At 37.6% G+C, this 20,455-nt stretch overlaps 1 protein-coding gene across 11 annotated transcripts in view; it reads left to right on the top strand.

Annotated features, from left to right (window-relative positions):
* Window positions 1-20,455, top strand: part of Tasp1 (taspase 1) — a 218,374-nt gene that overhangs the window by 183,587 nt on the left and 14,332 nt on the right. For all 11 annotated transcript variants that reach the window (XR_013108845.1, XM_034496124.2, XM_034496122.2 and 8 more), the window contains one exon: window positions 9,267-9,340. Coding sequence is in view for 10 of the 11 variants with exons in the window: in XM_034496124.2 (XP_034352015.1) it covers window positions 9,267-9,340 (74 nt within the window). In the remaining variant the exon portion in view is untranslated. Of the gene's footprint in view, window positions 1-9,266; window positions 9,341-20,455 lie in introns of those variants that run through there.

The following is a 20,455-nucleotide window of genomic DNA, read 5'->3' as shown; positions in this document are numbered from 1 at the left end:
TCTTGTCATGCCCATCTTGCAACCATTTCTTTGTTTCATGAAGTTGTTAGGACTAACCTGTTATGTTGTTCTGCTCCTGTAATCCTGCCTATTTGCCTGTCAAATCCCCCATTTGGAAACCCCCTATCCCTGAGCTGTAAGAACCTTGTCTTCCTCACATCCAGTGCTGCCCTTTTGAACCTCACCATAGGGAGAGGCAGCCCATGTACCAAATAAAAATATGCTTCAATTAATTTCTGATTTTAATTAATTTGGTCATGATGATTTGGGTCACTAGTATTTCATCTCTCATCTTTGGAATTAACACTGCATTGCCAGGAGTGGTGTAGCTGTGTTATATAGGGGGAAAGAGTTGGAGCTATTGTCTAGTGATGGGAGCCTGCCTGCTGTGCCTAGGGTCAGTTCTCATTGTGGATATATATATTTTTTAGTGGAGTCCTGTGGGACTTCTCATTTTAGTTCTTTTCAGAAGCATTTGTCCTGATTTTCATAGTGGCTGTGCCAGTTTGCACTCCCACAGTAGTGAGTGGGGATTCTTCTTTCTCACATATAGCCATAATTTGTTACCATTTGTAGCCATGCTGACTGTGGTGAGATAAAGTCTCATAGTAGTTTTAATTGCAGATTATAGTGACTTATTCATTCCCCCTCATTAAATCTATCTTTCCACTTTCACCTTGATACTCATTCAACTTGACAGTTTCTGTTTTGTTTTGTTTTGTTAAGCACATCAAGTCCAGTTTGTGTTATCCAACAAACTACTCTTGTGAGTAGGGCATGCCCTGGAGTGTGTTCCACCTACCAGGAACCACGCATTAAATAACTCAGTCTCTCTCTCTCCCAGCAGCTCTCCACTGAAGCATTGGTACCACCAGCTCTTCACATAGTGTGCAATTTCATGTCTATACCTTCCTCTGCATATAAAGACTTCAGACTAAAACTTCTTGTCTGGTGTGAGCTTGACAGATCTTAGTTCCCTTTCTGTTATCTACCACCTCTCACTTTTACTGTGGTTGTTACCATGCTTCCTTGAAGGTCCCTGAGCCTAGTAGGGAGGAATAGGTATTTTCCATGTCTCTTACTCTCAGTGTGTTATCTGGCGGAGAGTCTCCATATTCAATTACCATCTCCTGTAAAAGGAGCTTCTCTGGTCAAGGTTGAGCGATGAACTGATCCATGGGTATAGCAATATGTCTTTAGGAGTTGTTTTAGTACTGTCTATCTAGTAAAATAACAATATTACATTCTCCCCTAGGGCATATGACTTATAGCCATAGATTCTTTGCCCACAAACATTGCCAGGGGCCTTAGATCCAATCAGAAAGTGGTTATTTCCATAATAACAGAACAACAATAGCACTAGTATGTTTATCTTATCAGGCTAGTCATTATTGTACCCAACAAGGTTCACAGCTAGTTGAGAATGATGACTTCCTTTCCTCTTCCTCCTCTTCCTCCTCCTCCTCTTCCTCCTCCTCCTCTTCCTCCTCCTTTTCCTCCTCCTCCTCTTCCTCTTCTTCCTCCTCCTCTTCTTCCTCCTCCTCTTCTTCCTCCTCCTCTTCTTCTTCCTCCTCCCCCTCCTCCTCCTCCCTCCTCCTCTTCCTCTTCCTTCTTCTTTTCTCTCTCTCTCTTTTTCTCTCTCTTTCCCTCCTCTCTCTCTCTCTCTCTCTCTCTCTCTCTCTCTCTCTCTCTTTTCTCTCTCTCTTTCCCTTTCTCCCTCCCTCTCTTCCTTCCTTCCTTCCTTCCTTCCTTTTTTCATCAATCTCATTGTTTGTAATAGGTATGTTTAAAATTCTTTATCTCGCCAACCAGGAGGTGGTGATACACACCTTTAATTCCAGCACTCTGGAGGCAAAGGCAGGCAGATCTCTTGAGTTTGAAAATAGCCAGGGCTATACAGAGAAACCCTGTTTCTAAAACAAAAAAACAAAAAAACAACAATAAATTTTTTATCTCATATTGGTTTCATTTTGGTTTGTTATATGCATCTAGAAATTCATCCATTTTACTCTTTCCATTCAGTATTTAAGTTTTAAAGGAATATGATTTTTCTGAATTTTGGTATTATAATGCCTCCCTTTTCACTTCCATTTTTATTAGTTTAGGACTTTTCATTTTTCTTTTGCTTAATTTGGTTAAGAGCTTGTCAATCTTCTTATTCTTTTGAAATAACCAATTATTCATTTCATTAATTTTTTTGTTTCATTATTTTCTATCCTGATCTCAAATCTCAATTGTGTTTTATGTCTACTGCTTTTGAAATTGGATTATTCTTATTTTTCCAAGGCCATAGGGACTGTCATTAAGTTATTTAAGACATCTATGTATACTTTTAACATAGATATTTACAGCTATCAGCTTCCTTCCTAAGAGTGCTTTCATTGCACTCCATAGGATTTTGTATCTTCATTTTGATTCAAGTATAGGAATTTTTTATTTTAGTATCTATTCAGTATTGAACAATAATATGTTGCTAAATCTCCATGAATTTTTACATCTTAGGTTTTCTTGCTGTTGGTTTCTAGCTTTATTCTGTTTATTCTGTGCTATGATAGAATATAGAAATAACTGTAGAATGTAGTTACTTCATTTTCCTGGTTTTGGTGAAACTTGCTTTGTTTCCTATTACCTTATCTGTTTTAGAGAAAGTCTTCAGTAGGTGCAATATTTCATTGTTTTGTTTTGTTTTGAGATTTTATTTTACTTACACTATTTTCCTTTTCCCCATCATCTTCTAGACTCGCTCATGGGTCCTTGAGGCCTCATGACTTTTCTCTGTAAAGTTGTGCATGTTCATTGGTGACCTCTTTGTTTAGCTTACATTTGGGTGATCATGTTGGTGAGATTTTACAAGTGTACCATCTGAAGTTACTACAATCTCACAGGAAAGTTCCTGATCCTCTGTCTCTTACAGTCTTTCCATCTCCTGTTCTGGAATGTTCTCTGGGCTTTTGATGTTGAAGTATTTTGTAATGCACCCATTGAGACTGGGCTCCACAACTTTGCATATTAGTTGCTTATGGTTTTCTGTACTAGTGTTCATCTGCGGCAAAGAGAAATTTCTTCACTTATCTGTGTGTATGAGGACAAATGTTTATATATTATAGTTAAGGATTGTGCTGGTTTAGGAGATTAGTCATTGTAAAGTCTTCTCCAGTAACCATGATTTCACTAGCTCTGAGTTTCCAGTTTTATCAGCTAAGTTTCCAGTTCGAGGCATGGTTTCTTGTTGAGCAGGTCATGAGTCCTACTAGAAACTGGTTGATTGACCACTAAGATATGTCTCCCATATAGTTTTGAGGCACAAAGTTTGGGCCTAATGTTCGGTAGCTATTTGCTAAGTCACTTGTTATATGATGTCATTTAACTATTATGTTCCTCTTCCTTCTCCTTTCTCTCTCCCTCCCTCCATCCCTCCCCTCTCACATGATGATCTATCTATTGCTCATTTGTGTGATGTTTAAGTTTTTCCCCATTACTCTGTTGAAGTTAATTTGTGACTTAATATCTAGTAGTATTTGTTTTAAAAAATTGTGTTTGGTATAAATATGCCTAAAATTCTAATGTCCTTGAAAGGATTGTTCCCACTTTAGAATGAAGTGTCTTATTTCTTTTTAAGTTAGCTGTTCTTTGACTTCAATTTTGTTGCATAATATGTTAAAACCTGCTTATTTCCTGTTTTTTTTTTCTACCAAGAAATAAAACATTGAATTAATTGGCTCAGAGGCTTTCTCTAATCAGAAGTGATTATTTCTAAATTTTTCTGACTACCCTGAACTACTACATAGTCATTACATGATTTGAATTGTTGCTGTTAAAACTAATGTATTGGCCAATCTAGCAATAGAACCTTCAACCTACAGTTTATCCTGCCTGTGGAGTGTTCTGAGACCAGAGCTTAGCAAAATCATCAGAGAGAGCAGAGAGACTTCAGCAACTGACGGGAGCAGATGTAGAGTACCACAACCAAGTTAGGCAGAGCTCAGGGAGTCCTGCTGAGGAGGGAGAGGAAGGACCAGAAGAGCCAGAGGGGTCAGGGACACCAGAACAGAGCCCACAGAATCAACTGACTAGTACCTTTCGGGGTATTGTGTGTTATGCCTGAGTAGCTTGGTGTTCTTGTGGGAATCCTAACAGTGGGAACAGGGTCTCTCCCTGAATCCTTTCCTACTTGTGAACCCTGTTTCCTCCTTCTGGGTTACCTTGTCCAGCCTTGATGTGATGGTATGTGCCTGGTCTTATTGTAGCTTGTTATGTGGTATTTGGTTGATTGTCTTGGGAGGTCTGCTCTTTACTTAGGGAAGTAGGGAGGGGTATCTTGGGCAGAGGGGATGTTTAGGGAGGGGAGGGAGAGGAAACTGTGGTTGGGAGAGAAGAATTTTAAAAAATAACAAAAATAAAATTTTTTAAAATGAAAGAGAATAATGTGTCAGTACAGTATATTGATTACATTCTGCAGGGGATAACAAATGTTTGTGAAAACATTGAAAAAATAAATGTAGACATTGTGTTATTTTAAGAACTTTTAAATTATATAGCTGAAAATCTTACTGAAAACTTTTATTTTATAAAGTTTTGAATACCTCTGCATTATAAGTTTAAGTATCTTCACATATTTTGAATGTGGGTTCCATTTTTACAAAGATATATTTTTTTTATTTTTATGTGTATGGGTGTTTTGTATATATGTATGTCTCTTTGTACTACATGTACTTAGTGCCCAAGAAGCCAGAAAAGAGCATTGGATCCCCTGGGACTAAGAGTTACAGAGGATTGTGAGCCACCATGTGGATACTGGGAATGGAACTTGGGACCTCTGGAAGAGTATCAAGTGTCCTAAACCATTTTGCCAGGTCTCCAGCCCCTTTGAATTACAGTTTTAGGAGAACAATGTTTTAAAAATCATTAAAATGGGACTAGTGAAATAGCTTTGTGGATAAGGTGCTTGTCACAGAAGCATGAGGAGCAGAGTTCAAATCCTCAGAGTCCACATAAAATGGGATGTGGTATCACATTATCTAAAATGCCAGCGATTCTTTGGGAAGTTCCAAGACAAGAAAATCTCTGGAAGCTCATAGGCCAACCAGCCTGCCCTACCTAGTGGTGATGGGGGAAGCAGGCAGTGGAGTAACCTACTTGAAAGGAGTGAAAGGCAAACACTAATACCAGAGGTGACATGTGACACACGGTTGCACACATTGTTTTTCATGTTTGTATTAGTGGTGTTACTGGGCTCTGTTGCTAGGTATGTGTGTTTGCTTTGTGTGTCTTTGTGTATCTCTTTTGTAGGGCCAGTCTCATTCCTGAGCAGTTGCCATCTTAATTAAAGAAGAAATCACAATTTCAGTGTTGTCTTAGCTGCTGGGTTTTTTAAAAAATGAAATCATTGCTCCATAGAAACCTTCATTAAGATCAGAGCCTTTGCTCTGTTGGGCAGCTTAGCATATTCAAGACCTTGCTCTGGACTTGAAGATTTTTGAAGCTCAAAGCAAATGTGTGTGGAAGGAAAAACATCTGGTGAAGAGAACTTACTTCATTGCGTGACTGTTTTCCTGCCCTCAGCAGCTGAGAGTCTGCTTAGCAGGCTGCCAGGTTTGGTAATTAATTAATAACGAGGGAATGAACCATGTTTCTGAGGAAGCCTATCTTGCCCCCTCACTCTTCTTTTTTTCTTTTCCACATGTCTGGCAAAACCTTCAGTGCCTAGGACCACTCTTCTTCCCATGTGTCTTAACATGCATCTTTAAGCGTAATTAGCACAGAGATAGAAACAGATGAATGGCCTGGGATGCCAAGGGCTTGATGTTGGGCAATGAAATTTTATTATCAGGCACATTGGAGACTTTTGTTGGAAAAATACAGGACTTTTAAAACTTTTTAAAAAACATTGAATATGGAAAGTTGCACTTAAAGTTTGTGGTAGTTTGAATGAAAAATGTCCCCCATAGGCTTATAGGGAGTGGCACTGTTTGAAAGTGTAGTATTGTTGGAGGAAGTGTGTCAGTAGGGGTGGGCTTTGAGGCTTCAGATGCTCAGGCCCAGGGTCTCTTCCTCTGCTGCCTGTGGATCCAGATATAGAACTCTCAGCTACTAATACAGCACCAGTCTGCCTGTGCTGTATGCCACCATTCATCATGACAGTAATGGACTAAACCTCTGAACCTGTAAGCCAGCCATAATTAAATGTTTTGGGGTTGTTGGTTTTTTGGTTTTTCTTTCTTTCTTTCTTTCTTTCTTTCTTTCTTTCTTTCTTTCTTTCTTTCTTTCTTTCTTAATAAAAGACAGTGTTTAAGTTAAGACACAATGTAGGAAGAACTGTTTTAAAAAAGCAGTTTCCATGGTCATGGTGTGTCTTCACAGCAATAGATATGTGTGTTATTCGTGTGTTAATTCTTGTTTGTAACATTTTATGTAGATATGATTTCATGAGTATGGGAGCATTTTAAGACTACCTCATGAGGTTGCTTGGCTTGTTCAACTTTGATAGGATGGTTTTTGTTTTATCTTATTATACTTTATTTTGTTATGTTTGGTTGTTACCTCTTAGAAGCCTGTTCTTTTCTATGGGAGACAGAAAAAGAGTGGATCTGGATGGAAAAGGAAGAGGGAGAGAACTGGGAGGAGTAGGCATCTCTCAGGTGTGCTATTGCTTTGCCTTCTTAAGCTGTCTTCTGTATCTCCATCACCTGTCCCTTCCTCTACACACATCTTTCTCTAATATTTTAGAGGAGATTTAAACTCCTTTACTTGTAATCCATCAGTGTGTATTTCTGAAGAACAAGGGTATTCTTCTAAACACTTGTCTCAGTAGTACCATGTAACATCCCTTGTGACCTCAGCCTAAAATACAATCCAAGATGGCATCCTGCATGTAGTGTGTCATGTGTCCCTTTAAGCATTTCTCTCAATGTTGCCTTGAGAAGTTTACTTTGGCGAGTTTGCTTCAGTGAATTTGAAGCATTCCGATGAGTTACTAAATGGAGATCATTGCTGCATCAAGCTGTTTAGTATTCCCATTCGGATCTGGTCCTGCATTTTAAGTGATGCACTTTAGGGGTTATGTTGTAAGTTGCGTGGTCAGCACCTATGAATTTTGTTTGACCCCTAGTTGTTGAAATCAGCTTTTTTGTTTAGTTAAAGCTTATAAGATTTATTCTACAACAAATTTACACTTTTAAATTTATCTTTGATAAGAAATATTTAAAAGAGATACATTGAGACTGCAAATAACATGATGCTCTTTAAATATTCACTCACTAGTTTTGGTAAACATGATTGCCAAACTCTTAGCTCCTTCATTGAGTGTGTACACGCATGTAATGTGTTCTGATTATTCCTTTCCCACACTCTTGCTTTTTTCTGACCATCCCTACCACCCCCTCCCCCCTTCATCTTCTCCAAAAGTCTCTTTCCCAGATTTGTGTGTTATTTTATTTTGTTTGAGTTTAATCAGAGCTCCATATGTGACATCAGTTTGACAGTTCGTTGGAACTTGGCTGGATCACTAGTGGGTGGACAACTAAAGTCAATGACTTTACTCTTCAAGACTCTTATCAATAACCAGTACTTCAGCAGAGGGAGACTGGGCTGGTTCTCTTGAGACCCTCACTGTCCAGGCCTGACTTTTGGCAGTTTTGTGTAGACTCGGTTCAGGCAACCACCCAGGTGTGAGTTTATGATCATAATTTTTGTTTGTTTATTTTTATTTTTCTCTTTTATTAAACATAGATACTTTTTTCATACAGTTCTCTCTGAATACAGTTTTTCCTCCCTCTACTCCTCCCAGTTCTCTCCCTCTTCCCTTTCCATCCAGATCCACTCTTTTCCTGTCTCCCATTAGAAAAGATCAGACTTCTAAGGGATAACAACCAAACATAACAAAATAAAGTATAATAAGATAAAACAAAAACCATCATATCAAAGTTGGGCAAGCCAAGCCAACAGAAAAATAAAAAAAGCCCCAAGGGAAGGCACAAGAATCATAAACCCACTCAATTACGCATTCGGGAGTCCTGTAAAAGTGCTAAACCGAAAGCTCTAGTTTGTGTGCAGAGGACCATGAAGGGCCTATGATTGCTGCTTCAGTCTCTAAGTTCACATGAGGTATTCTCATCTGTTTTAGAGGGCCTTGTTCTCCTGGTGTCCTCTGTCTCTTCTACCTTGTGTAGGGCTGCCTGACTTGAGGGGAGGGATTCAATAGAGACATCTTGTTTCGTTAGAACTGTGTGTTCCAAGGTATTTCTCTCTGGGCAGATTCTGGCTGTGAGTCTCTGTATTTGCTCCATCTGCTTCAGGAGGAAGTCTCTCTGATGCTGACTGAATAAGGCCCAGATCATGACCATAATTGTTTTGTCTGTTTGAAGATGGCTGTTTGCATCTTTGCATTTTTTTTTTTACCGCTTCTTTTATACAATTCCCCAAGCGTCATGTTACAATGTCTAGTTATGAGTGTAATTTTTAATAATAATAGTCATGATGATGATGGTGATATAATGTGGGAAACATGCAGATGTCACTGAATGTACATCCAGGTAAGTTAACAACTCTAGGGAATTTATTCTCCCCTCCCACTGTGAATTTCACATTTTGAACTCCTATTATCAGGCTTGAATGACAAGCACTCAACAGATGTCTGCTGTGTTTATTTGTTGACTCTGCTGTAAGGAAGGAAGAGCTTGTTTCCATGAGTTTGCCTTCTTTGGTTCTTAATGTGCTCAGTTGTTAGAATTCATCATTGTTACTTTGTTGAGAGCAGACCTGGCCAGTGAGAGATATCCAAGCCAACTATTGGATCATTTGATAAGTGGCATTCATTCTTGGAGCATTTCTTTACTGTCTCTAGCAAGTTAGTCCAGATTCATTTGTCTATCCTGGCTGTAGTTTATTAAGTAGAGACTTAAGGCATTTTTGCACATGTGCATATGTGTATGTTCAAAGAAACTATACCGTGGAATATTGCATTTACTAAATCACTATATATAGTATTATGAATGTAGATGCATTCAGTGTTCTAAGTTCAACCATGAGCACTTATTTTACATGTAATAATCATAAGTTCTGACAAGAAAGAAATACATTTTTCATTTCACAGTAAATGGCATTACAGCTTTGAGTACTAAATCATTTTGACATTTATGAAGGAGCAAATGGAAAGTAAGGAATGAGTGTTAAAAATAAAGCTATCTTTAACTGTTCTATTAAAAAGGCTAAGATTTATTTTCCATCTGTGGATGTGAATGTGCCTATTTGTGTTCTTGTTCACACAGTGGAATTTCTGTGGAGCCACACTACAGAGAGCATGTGCGTGGGATATATGTCAGCCCAGGACGGCAAAGCCAAGGTAAGCGGGAAAAACTGGGTCATAACCTGAAAACCTTGGAGCAAGTGTGCAAGCCTCCAACTAATCTGCAGGAACACATGACTTTCCCACCTCTCACGTAGTAACCAGTGAGCTGCATTCAATGCATACTCAACAGTTCCAAAGAAAGTCAATAGATTTTTAAACTGTTTGACTTGATGAAATGAACTGAATTGGGGAATTCTGCTTTCATTTTGTTCCCTTTGCCCAGTATGAATGCCTGAAAAGAGGAAACTCAGTATTTTTAAGAGAAAATGAGAACAAAGCTGACAAGCTAGCCAAGATGGATGGAGGAAGGTTGAAAAAGATAAAGGAAACGGAGTCGATGTAAAATTAGCCCCTGGGATGTGTCTCTGCATCCTTCATAACAGTAATGGCTGACATGGTTGTAGACCTGTCATGCTGTCTTGTCATCTGCTGTGCCCTGTTGTGTGTCTACATGGGCTTTGCCTCTGTGTGCCTGCCACATGACTTGCTGTGGGCCACAGCAGCCATGTAGTCATCCAGGCACCAGTTCTTGAGTTGCTGAGTCTCCTTGAACTTACAGTGGTTGATCTTGAGAGTAAAAATCATGACTTGTGGATTTATTTTTATGTTTGTCTCATGTCCCTGTCCATAAAAGTTTTAGGAACAAATGTGGTATATGACATCTACTTGGCATTAAAGTACCTTAGCTGCAAAGTTATGAAGTTGGGAAGCCTCTTTTTTAAAAGAAAAATATCTACCTTACACATTTGGAAACAGCAAGTTAAGAAACTTCTGATACATGTTCTCTAATACACACTGAGTAGTTTTAAAATCGAAGAGTAAATGAACTAAAGAAGTGTGATACATCATAATAACATTTTGCTCAACAACACACCGTGTATTTGGCAGTGGTCATGTCAGATTTCACTGCCTAGCAAAGTCATACCTGTGATGCGCACTCAGATAAAATAACCTAGTGGCAGATTTTTCAAGAAGAATGTTCATAGTTAGATAGTGCATGACGGTAGTTGATTGTTCATTTCTTATACAGTGTTCATCCATATGTATATTATCTAGTTAATCAGTAGGTTCACAGAATTTCTGTGAATGTAGTAAAGGAACATTTTTACAGCAAGATATTGACTGGTATTTGTGAAGTATTACTAAACTTCCTGCTCCCCTGCTGTCTCACCTTTGCGTGATAAAACTTGTATGTTCTGTCAGGAGACCTGTTTATAAATTTCTTTGCTCTATAATCTATCACAAAGAGAGTTGTAATTGTTCACTTTAAACCTGACTGACATGTTTGGAGCAGCACTTACAGGCTTTTCCATTGTATTTGAAACATTGATATCTGTGTCACCTCGATTGGCAGCTAGAACTGCGTGCTAAAAATTACTGCATATTTGAAATACAGCTACAAGGACCAAAGAACTGAATTTTGAGCTTTACCTAGTTTTAAATAGCCTAATGTGGCTAGTAGCTAATATATTGAGCATTATAGGTTTTAATAAATGAGTGAAAAAATGGTTCTTCATATATTTTCCGAATATTCTTTTCTTGTGTATGACTGCAGTTTCTAAACAGGAAGCAAATCTAATAAGCCATGGAGTTCCTTGTAGCCACTTAAACCTCTTATACTTTGCATATGATCTTGAACATAGATCCTAAGTGTAGCACTGAGGCCAGTGGTGTACACCAAGTCAGCTCTCTGTGGGTGCTTGGTAGAAGATACCTGCTGTTTAACATGAAGCATGCAGAGTAGGGAAAGCAGAGAAACTTGAGTTGGATCTAGAGCTGTTTGGCCTTTGGTTGTGCTGCTTACCCTGTGTGTGTGTGTGTGTGTGTGTGTGTGTGTCTGTCTGTCTGTCTGTCTGTCTGTCTGTTTCTGTGATTTTCTATTATCTACAAATACTCCAGATAATAATGTAAAGGTAGTAAAAATTAGACCAGCAGGTATAACTGCTCCTTTTGCCTCACTTGTAAATTATATTTTTGACTATTTTCTTTCCTCCCTACCCTTTTTCTTTGTTTACCATTTGAACTGTTGTCCCTAAATGCTTTCCAGAAAAATAAAACAAAGCAATAAACACCAACATTTTTGGTTGCTCAGTTCCATTATTCAAAGCAACAACATACACAAAACCCCACAAAACTGTACTTTTGTCATAAATATGGAGCTTATTGTATTGTGAGACAAAAATTATAGATGAGATTCTGGGTTCAAAAGGAAAACAGGACTTTAGCAGCATATGTGTTTCAGCAAGGAAGGGTGTCAGCCTTTGGCCTACCTGGTGACCTCACCCAGGGTAACTGGCTTCTGTCAAGTATTGTTGTACAATGACCTAGCTGTCTAATGAAAAGATCCTCTCCATAATACAGAGAGGCATGGTAGTGAGCTGAGGAGGAAGCAGCTTTAAAAACTATTATTTTTATTTAAAACTATTTCTGTTTTTGTCTTTATTTTATTTTATTGGATATTTTCTTTATTTACATTTCAAATGTTTTCTCCTTTCCTGGTCCTCCACCTCCAAATGCTTTATTTTTCAAAAATTACCTTCCTTTTTCTTGTTACCAAACATGGAACCTGAAGACTTTTGAATGTTTTACATGAGACTATGCTTAATTTAAGTTAACACTCTCCCCAAAGTCCTACTGCCCAGGAAGAAGTAAGGAATGATTACTGGCTGAGATCAGAATCATAGATAATTTGAATGAAAGTGGTCTCTTATTACAAGTTTCTGTTTTTTAAAAATATTTTCTAAAAGATAAAGAAAAGAACATTGTATCATCTGATTTATAAAACCCTTCTCTGACATAAAATAAACCAGATTTCTTTTTATGGGACAAACATTAGAGCATTGATATTAGTTGGGTTTAAAAATCAGGTTGCCTGATTGAACCGTTCACGAGCAGTTTTTCATAAACACTCAGTGCACATAGCCTAGTGCAGTAAAACGTATTTAAATTGGCATGGAATTGATTCAGGCACATAACTCTCACATTAAATGAATTAGGTTTCTTTTATATAGAGAGGTTACTTTTTATAACAACAATATAATTACTGTTATAAAAATTATTTTTGAGGAATAGGCTACTTTACAGTTTTATAATATCTCTCTAGGGATTTATTATTAGTTGTGGAAAAATAGTAGTTGCATAATGAAGAAAATAGGGAACACCACAACCGTGTGTTCAGAATTAGGAACACCATCAAGGAATAGGTAGACAGTGTGTACCTCTGGGTGTGACAGTGGGAGAAGGACACAGTATCACTTGTATAGTATTCCATCTCAAAGTGTATAGCATGAACTTGATGACTGGGAAACAGACAAATAAGAATGAAGAACATATTGAGAAGAAAGTGAAAAGGACCAGAACTATCTACAGCTGTCAAATGCCATAAACAAGGGCATGGAAGTGGTCCAGATTGAATTCTACCAAAAATATCTTACCCATAAATGTTGTAACTCACCTTAAAGTGGCTTTTGTATATGAGAGCAAAATGCTGTAATACATTTTAGGTCAATTTTCAAAATTGAAATATGGCTGGCAAAGAATGTATTGTTAAATTTACTAACACTGCTATCTATGGTATGATTAACAGGAAACTATCCGTATTTTTAGGCAACATAGACTGAATTATCTAGGCAAGTGGGGCCCTGTATGTATAATCTTGGTCTTTCAGGAAAGTATTATGAATGAATGTGTGGATAGGAAATTACCAATTAAGTGGAACAAATGTTGACAACAGGTAAATCTTTGTGTTTCATGATACTTAAATCCTGTAATCTTTAGTTATTTTAAGGTAAAATGCCTCAAAATATATCACCTGCGCATAACAACACACATCTGCTCATGTGTGAGCCTTGTATTTTAGTTATACAGGTCAAAAGTATTAGCCTTGGTTTATAACTAGCACAACTGGATGGATGCTTACAGTCCTCCAAACTGCTGCCTTTTCCCATGTTCTGGCTGGATTTCTGAGAGGTGAGACTTTGTCATTATTGACATGCCTCACATTAGAGTATCTTCTGGACTATTACCCAGCTTTTGTGTTTAAACTTTTAGCTACTTAGGAAATATTTACTTGTAATAACTTCTGCACTGTGTGTCAAACTGTGTTCAGGTTTTGACAGATGTTGCTTGTATTATTATTATTTTTTGGATTAGGCAGTGATTTCTTGAATATGACATCTAATGCTTATACGATAAGAGAATAAATTACCATCAATATTAAAATCCTTTACTGCAAAGGTATTGTCAAAAAATGAAGAGCAGCCCACAGCATAGGAAACCATGTTTACTAACAACACCATTATTGGTGATGGACTTACATCAGTTTAGAATAAAATATGAAATTCTTATAATTCAATAAAATGTCAATAAACATTTTTTCAGTGAAAATATACAATCAGCAACTAAGCATATGGGAATATGCTTACTGTCTATTCATTAGGGAACTGCAAATCAAAATCACAGTTTGACTCTCACCCACTCCTTATCCAATGTGACGTCTATAGAAAAGAAGAATGACAAGTATTTGTAGGGAAAAGTAGAGCTTCCCTATACTGCTGGTAGGAATGGGAATGATGTGTCCTTCATGGAAGAACAGTGTGATAGTTTCTCAGGAAGTTTAACAGAATCGCCACATTACACAGTAGGTTTCCCTCCTAGATATTATTCATAGTTACAAAGTAGGAACAATTTAATGCCCCTCATCTAATGGATGGATAAACAAATATGTTGTATTTGTGCAAGGAATTTTTTTGGTAACAACAAAAAAATTGAAGTTATGCAGGAGTATAGCACCATTGACTCTAAGTATAAGAAACCAGGTGAAAAAGACCAGATATTGCATGTTTCCATTTGCAATAAATATCTAGAATTGGAAAACCCCTAGAAACAAATGTAAGAGGTTAGTGGTTGTGCAGGCTGACGGGAGGGAATGTGGATATGGACTTTGTTTTTAAGGACACGAAAATGTTCTGGAATTATAAAGTTGCCCAACTTTACAAACACTGCAAACCACTAGATTGAACATTTATTTAAAATGGTGGGTTTTATGGTATATGTGTTTTTCCATAAAGCTATAAAAATATCAACCAGTGTAATTACTGTATTACCAAAATAAAGGAGAAGAAATGTATGTTCATTCTGATACCACACAATTCATTCATCTTCCACTTAGTACAAACCCCACCGAAATACCAGATATCGGAAGAACTTCCTTAGGTAAAAAAAAAGAACAACCCTATAGCTAAAAATCAGGAGCAGTTTTTAATGCTGTGAACACACAAAAGGGAGGTCCACTTTCATGATTTTCATTACTTATGTGTGGTATTTTCCTGGAAACCCCAATCAATACAGTGAAGTAGGAAAAAGAAATCAGAGCCAGAAGTTGGGGAAGAATTTTTTAAACTTATATTTTTATGATCTGAAATGAATAAAAAATATTCCAGAACTATCCTCTTAAAACTATAAAACTTGCCTCAGATGAATCTCAATGAGAAATACATTGTGTTCTTGAATTGAAAATGCTATATGTTAACCAGTCTTTCCAAATTTATCTGTAGATTTAAAACATTTGGAACCAAAATTCTAATAGGTTGGTTGTTGTTGTTTTGTTTTTTTGAAGTAAGAGAGTGACAAAATAGTTTAAAATTTGGTCTAGAAGTGCCATACACATGGTGTCCTGTTATACAAATTATGGTAAAAATGTCCCACTTAGGGCTGAGCAATCTTCAGTCTTTTATTCTCTGGACGTGGACCAGCTGTAAATATCTCAATAGAATACATCACAGTCTATAGCAAAAAGAAGCTTCTCTGATAAGGGTTGAGAGATATACTAGTCTTTGGGTATAAGAAGAAGTATTAGGGATACCAAGACACAGTTTCTTTGTCCAGTTAATGGTACCAGACATGAGTTCCTTCTTGTTGATTGGGCCTTAAATCCAATCAGAGAATGGTTGGTTACTTCACTACTGTCCCTCCTACTGTTTCAACAACATGCACATCACATCAGGCCACTCAATATCATAGCCCCTAGGGGAGCTGGGTGAGACTATTTCCTACTTTATTCCCCAGGCAGCCTGCACAGCACCTTCTACCTCTATGAAAGCTGTCAGTAGTGATGCAGTTTCCTGTTTACTGATTTCTCTATATTCTCTGACTAATGGCAATAAGCTGGGTGTTTTAGAATTTATGGTACTCATCGGACTAACAAATCCGGAAGATTTTACCCATAGCTGGTTATGTGTCCCTGTTATAGGACAACACCGTATAAACATTTTTAAACTTATGCATATACTATATGTATATATAGTCTAAGAATATTGAACATTTAAAAACATCTTTTACAAATGTTTCTTTTGTTTTACTTTTGAGGGCTCAAAGTTTGGTTCCATAACCCCATTTATTAAAATGGGTTGGTTTAATGTTTCATTTTGTTTTTGTTGTTAGCTGTTCTACAGTCTGCACACTAATCCTCTGTCAGATGCATAGTTGATAAAGATTTTGTTCCAGTCCATAGGTTGACTCCATGCTTAATTTAAATTTTTAAACAATATTAAAAATAAATTGATACACTTCCCAAAATACAAATGAGAACTTAGACATTCAATACTCTAATCAAATATTAGTTTTAAAATGAGAAAAATACTGCAGATTGTTCATGTATCCCTTTCACATGCTTTGGTCAGCTTCTTCCAGACTTTTTCTTTTGTGAATTTTGTAATGTTTCATCATAGATTAGAGTTTAAAATGTTATCCTTTTATTTTTTTTCAAACTTTACCAATATCTTATTTTTTGTTGTAACTTTTTAATCCTTGAGATTTTCTCATATATGTATGCAATCAAATGTGATTGAATCTAAACTCCTTCCCCCTTTCTACCTCCCAGTTCCTTGCTAACTTCATGTCCTTTTTATTTCCCCCCACCTTTTTATTACATATTTATTTTGAGATACTGTCTGAGTTGTTGCAGTAGACTTTGAACGCATGATCCTCAGCATCTTTGTAGCTGGGATTACCAGCCTGAGCCACCAGGCCGTACTTTTCCTTTTCTGATAACTCATGATGTTCTTTTAGTGCTGCTGATAGGTACACAGACATTCACTAAAACATGGTAAATTACCAGTAGTTTTTCCCTTCCTGTTGATTGCCAATAGCTCCTCGCTGAGGGATGGAGCCTGGAGGGCACCTTTCCCTCATTTGTGCTGGGATTTGGGCTGGGTTTGTCTCATGCAGGTCTTGTGCACAATTGCTTTGAATTTATCAGTAGCTATTTCATGTCCAGAAAACAGCATTTCATAGTACTCCTCCAGCTCTGAAATTCATTCTACCTGCTTTTCCCGAGATGTTCCCTGACCCTTGCTTGGTGAGGGAAAACGTGTGCTGATAAAAACTCCCATTTAAGGCTGAGCACTCAATTACTTATTCTCAGTATTTGGACCACATATGCATCTTTGCATTGAGTGCTGCCTATTGCAAAAAGAAGCCTCTTTAACCAAGGTTGAGAGCAGCTCAGCAGTTTGGATATAAAAAACTAGTATTTAGAAGATAATTTGGTGACATGACTGTTAAGCAAAACAACAACCGAAGATTCTGCCCTAGAGCTTATTATCTTCCTGGCCAAGGGCGGTTGGCTAAGACTACTGTCCCAGGCATGAAATTCTCTCTTGTGTATCAGGCCTCATATCCAATCAGAAAGCTAGTAGTAGTGCCAATAGTAGTGCCACTGTTACATGGATAGGCACATCATGCCTGGCTGTCTGATAGATATTGCAGCATCCAGGCCCAGTGTTGGTTAAGACCATTGCTGTCCCCTTCAGTCTGCACAGCACCTTCGGGCACTAATGAAAGCTAGACTGTGAGGAGGAAGTTTTCAGTGAGTTTGATACTGACTTCTCTGTGTTCTACAACCAGAGCATGTGGTATCCTAGCAGAGTCTTTTCCCATAGCTGTGGTGGACAGCAGTGCAGTGGCAGTTGCTTGTGCTGCCTGGAGTGCTCTGGGGCCTCCCTGACTCATAACTGGTACGGAGGTATCTGGTGCCTTGCCCTGTGTTTTTAACTCAATAACGTGTGTTTTCTGGAAATGGCATTGTTCACTCATTATTAAACCACTAAAGACATAAATTTTTCTAACAAAATATCATAGGTTTTCCCTAGTTTCATTTTTTCAACCTGTTTAGGAATGGAAAGAACTTCTCAGGAAGAAGTTTGATTTATGGAAATTATTTTTCTGAATTGGATGAGAATCAATGAAATAATAATCTCATCCATTCTTAATTCTCTAACCTTTTAAAAACATTTATAAGGCTATTTAGTATATAAATGATGTAACTAGTATTTTCTGCTGTTAAGAGTAAAGGTACAGTAAACAACTTTGTTATTAAGCCAGGGAACTTACATTCAGAAATTTTATTTAAAGAACACAAAGAATATAGACTAGGAAACTGAGTTAAAATGATACTTTATTATGTTCGTAGGTACTTTGTCTTTTGTTCTTTTTTATTTATTTATAGTGTTGATAGTGATTACATGTATAAATCTTTTTCCTCCCTGTGGAAAAGGGGACTGGGACGCAGAGCCTTAGACCTGCTAGGCAAACACTCTGCCCCCAAGCCCTGTACCCAGCCTCATAAATCTTAGATGCCGTTAATTTTCTCTGACCTCATAAAATTGTCCTAAAAAAAGTTTACAAAGCATGAGTAAGTCTTTTTTTTTTTCCAAGGATAAAGCCTCAGAAAGCTAAATAAATTTTCTTCTATGTCTTTAAAAATGGGGTAGGGGTACTATGCTATATAACCAAGCTAGATATAAAAAAGGGTACTTGGTGACTTTTCCCATTTATATCAAATACTGACCAAGTTAAAACAGGGATAGAAATCTAAAACCCTAAAAAGTGGGGCTTGAGGGAATTTGAGGGTGATAGTAGAAATGGTCCATGCATAAAGTTTTTTATTTGTCTTTTGGTTTTGTGGGTACATGAGCTATTAGAAGTTATTCAGTCCTTTACTTAGCATCTATGCAGTTTATGCCATATAAATTATACCTTCGTGTTTTAAAAATCTGAATAAATAAGAATACTATATGAAGATTGACATTAAAGTTAGACTTGGGTTTCTATAAGGTCCCAGTTTATAATCTCAGAGAAGTTATCATTGTGATCCCCAACGTCTGTCTGTCTGTCTGGGTGTCGGTCCGTCCATTTGTCTGTCTGTCCATCTGTCTATCCATCCGTCCTGAGTCTCACTAGGTAGCCCAGGCTGTCCTAGATCTCATTATCCTTCTGCCTTGGCTTCCTTATGTGTGCCACTGTTTTGTACATTCTAAAGAATACTCTGAGAGCCATGTTTTTGGTTTTGAAGGTGTGAGCAAAATAAATTAATAAATACTTAGTAGCTGATAGAGAGAAATAGAAATCAGCAAAATATCATCAAATCAGACACTCAAAATCCTCAGCAGGGATGACTGAGTTAGCCTCATTGAGAGAACAAACTTAGCACAAATAGATTGGTCAGCTGGAGTTCCTTAATTGTGTTCCTAGTGGAACACAGCATCTCCTCCTGCAAGGTTTCCAAATAAAAGACTTAAACAGGATAGACAGGCTCATCAAATTGGGCACGTACAGATAACCCAACAGAGAAGGCCTTGAACTAATGTATATTACAGTTTCCACTTGGTGGCCCAGGCAGGGCAGAGCAGACCTCTCAGGAGCTCCTGCCTTTCCTTCCCTGGACTTCCATGTGCACTTGTGCATCATGGGATGCGCAGCAGTCATCACTGTTGGAGCAGTTTGCCTTCTAGCCGTTCTCCAGGCCAGGTGTTTTTAATATTATAAACAGTTTGTTGTTTCCCTCTCCCCAATACAGTGACACGAGACCAGCCTGACTCAGGACAAGGGTTTTAGAGGACACTCAGCATAAAAAACCTTGGGTCTGAATTAGGAGGCCCAAGCCTGCTTTCAGAACCAGCTTCTCAGTGGTCTTATATCTTTTAAGTTGACTCATATTTTTAAATTCAGGAACAGGTGTTGTGTTTTTTTTTTTTTTTTTTTTTTTTTTCCCATATGGTCTTCAGGCCTCCAGATTCTACTGGCTTTATTTAGGAAATACTTTAGACAAATAAAAAAAGATTGCAGAATTCAGTACTTGAATACAAGAACTTTGCTTTACCTCAAGATAATTTCTAAATATAGTTGGTAATTTTAGTTTTGTCTAATTAGTCTTTCACCATCAGTTTTCTCCAAATGATTCATCTGAAATTTCTCCAATGCGTTAAGGAGAATGACCACAAAGGGAGCATTCACTTTGTCGGCAAAAGGGCAAGTCTTAGAAGTATGAAGCGCTTGTTCATGTAAATCCCACTTTCACTTTGGTGTATATTATATCTGTGAAAGATAATGACTGTTACTTGAGCTTACAGAAACCAACATTTTGGTTACATCAGCATGGAAAAGAATGAAAAACCTTAATCTCTCTACCTTGCATACTTACAGTCACAACTGAAAACTTTTTTACCTTCTTTTTTTTTTTTTTTTTTTTTTTTTTTTTGGTTTTTCGAGACAGGGTTTCTCCGTGTAGTTCTGGCTGTCCTGGAGCTCACTCTGTAGACCAGGCTGGCCTCGAACTCAGAAATCCACCTGCCTCTGCCTCCCAAGTGCTGGGATTAAAGGCATCCGCCACCACCGCCCGGCTACTTTTTTACCTTCTAATACAAACATCTGCTACTTTCCTACAAGACACATTAACCACAACATGAAAATGAGACAAGTGTACTTAAGAATGATTAACCTTATTATCCACATGAAGGAATATTCTATAACTGCTCTGATCTGAAATTGTCCTTGCTGGAGGGAAGAGGGAAGCTTCTAAGATTCAGGAAGTAAATAAAACAGAAATGTAAGAGGTGCAGAAAGGTCTTGAAACTATGACTCCTAAGCATCTAGGCCAGGCTTATAAAGACAGTAAACAGTGGCTGGGTGAGGAGTCACCTGTGCTGAGACATCTGAAAGTGTGCAGGTTGTTTCTACAATGCAGATCCTGTAAGTCCTCACCCATGCTTTGCAGTGATGAAGCTAATTTTGAGTCATCTGTCATCTTGTAGGAAACTTCTTTTGCTACTA

This window comes from Arvicanthis niloticus, chromosome 2 (assembly GCF_011762505.2).
Source record: "Arvicanthis niloticus isolate mArvNil1 chromosome 2, mArvNil1.pat.X, whole genome shotgun sequence".
NCBI classification, from domain to species: Eukaryota; Metazoa; Chordata; class Mammalia; order Rodentia; family Muridae; genus Arvicanthis; species Arvicanthis niloticus.
The sequence above is the reverse complement of the archived record's forward strand: the minus strand, read 5'-3'. Positions and strand labels throughout refer to the sequence as shown.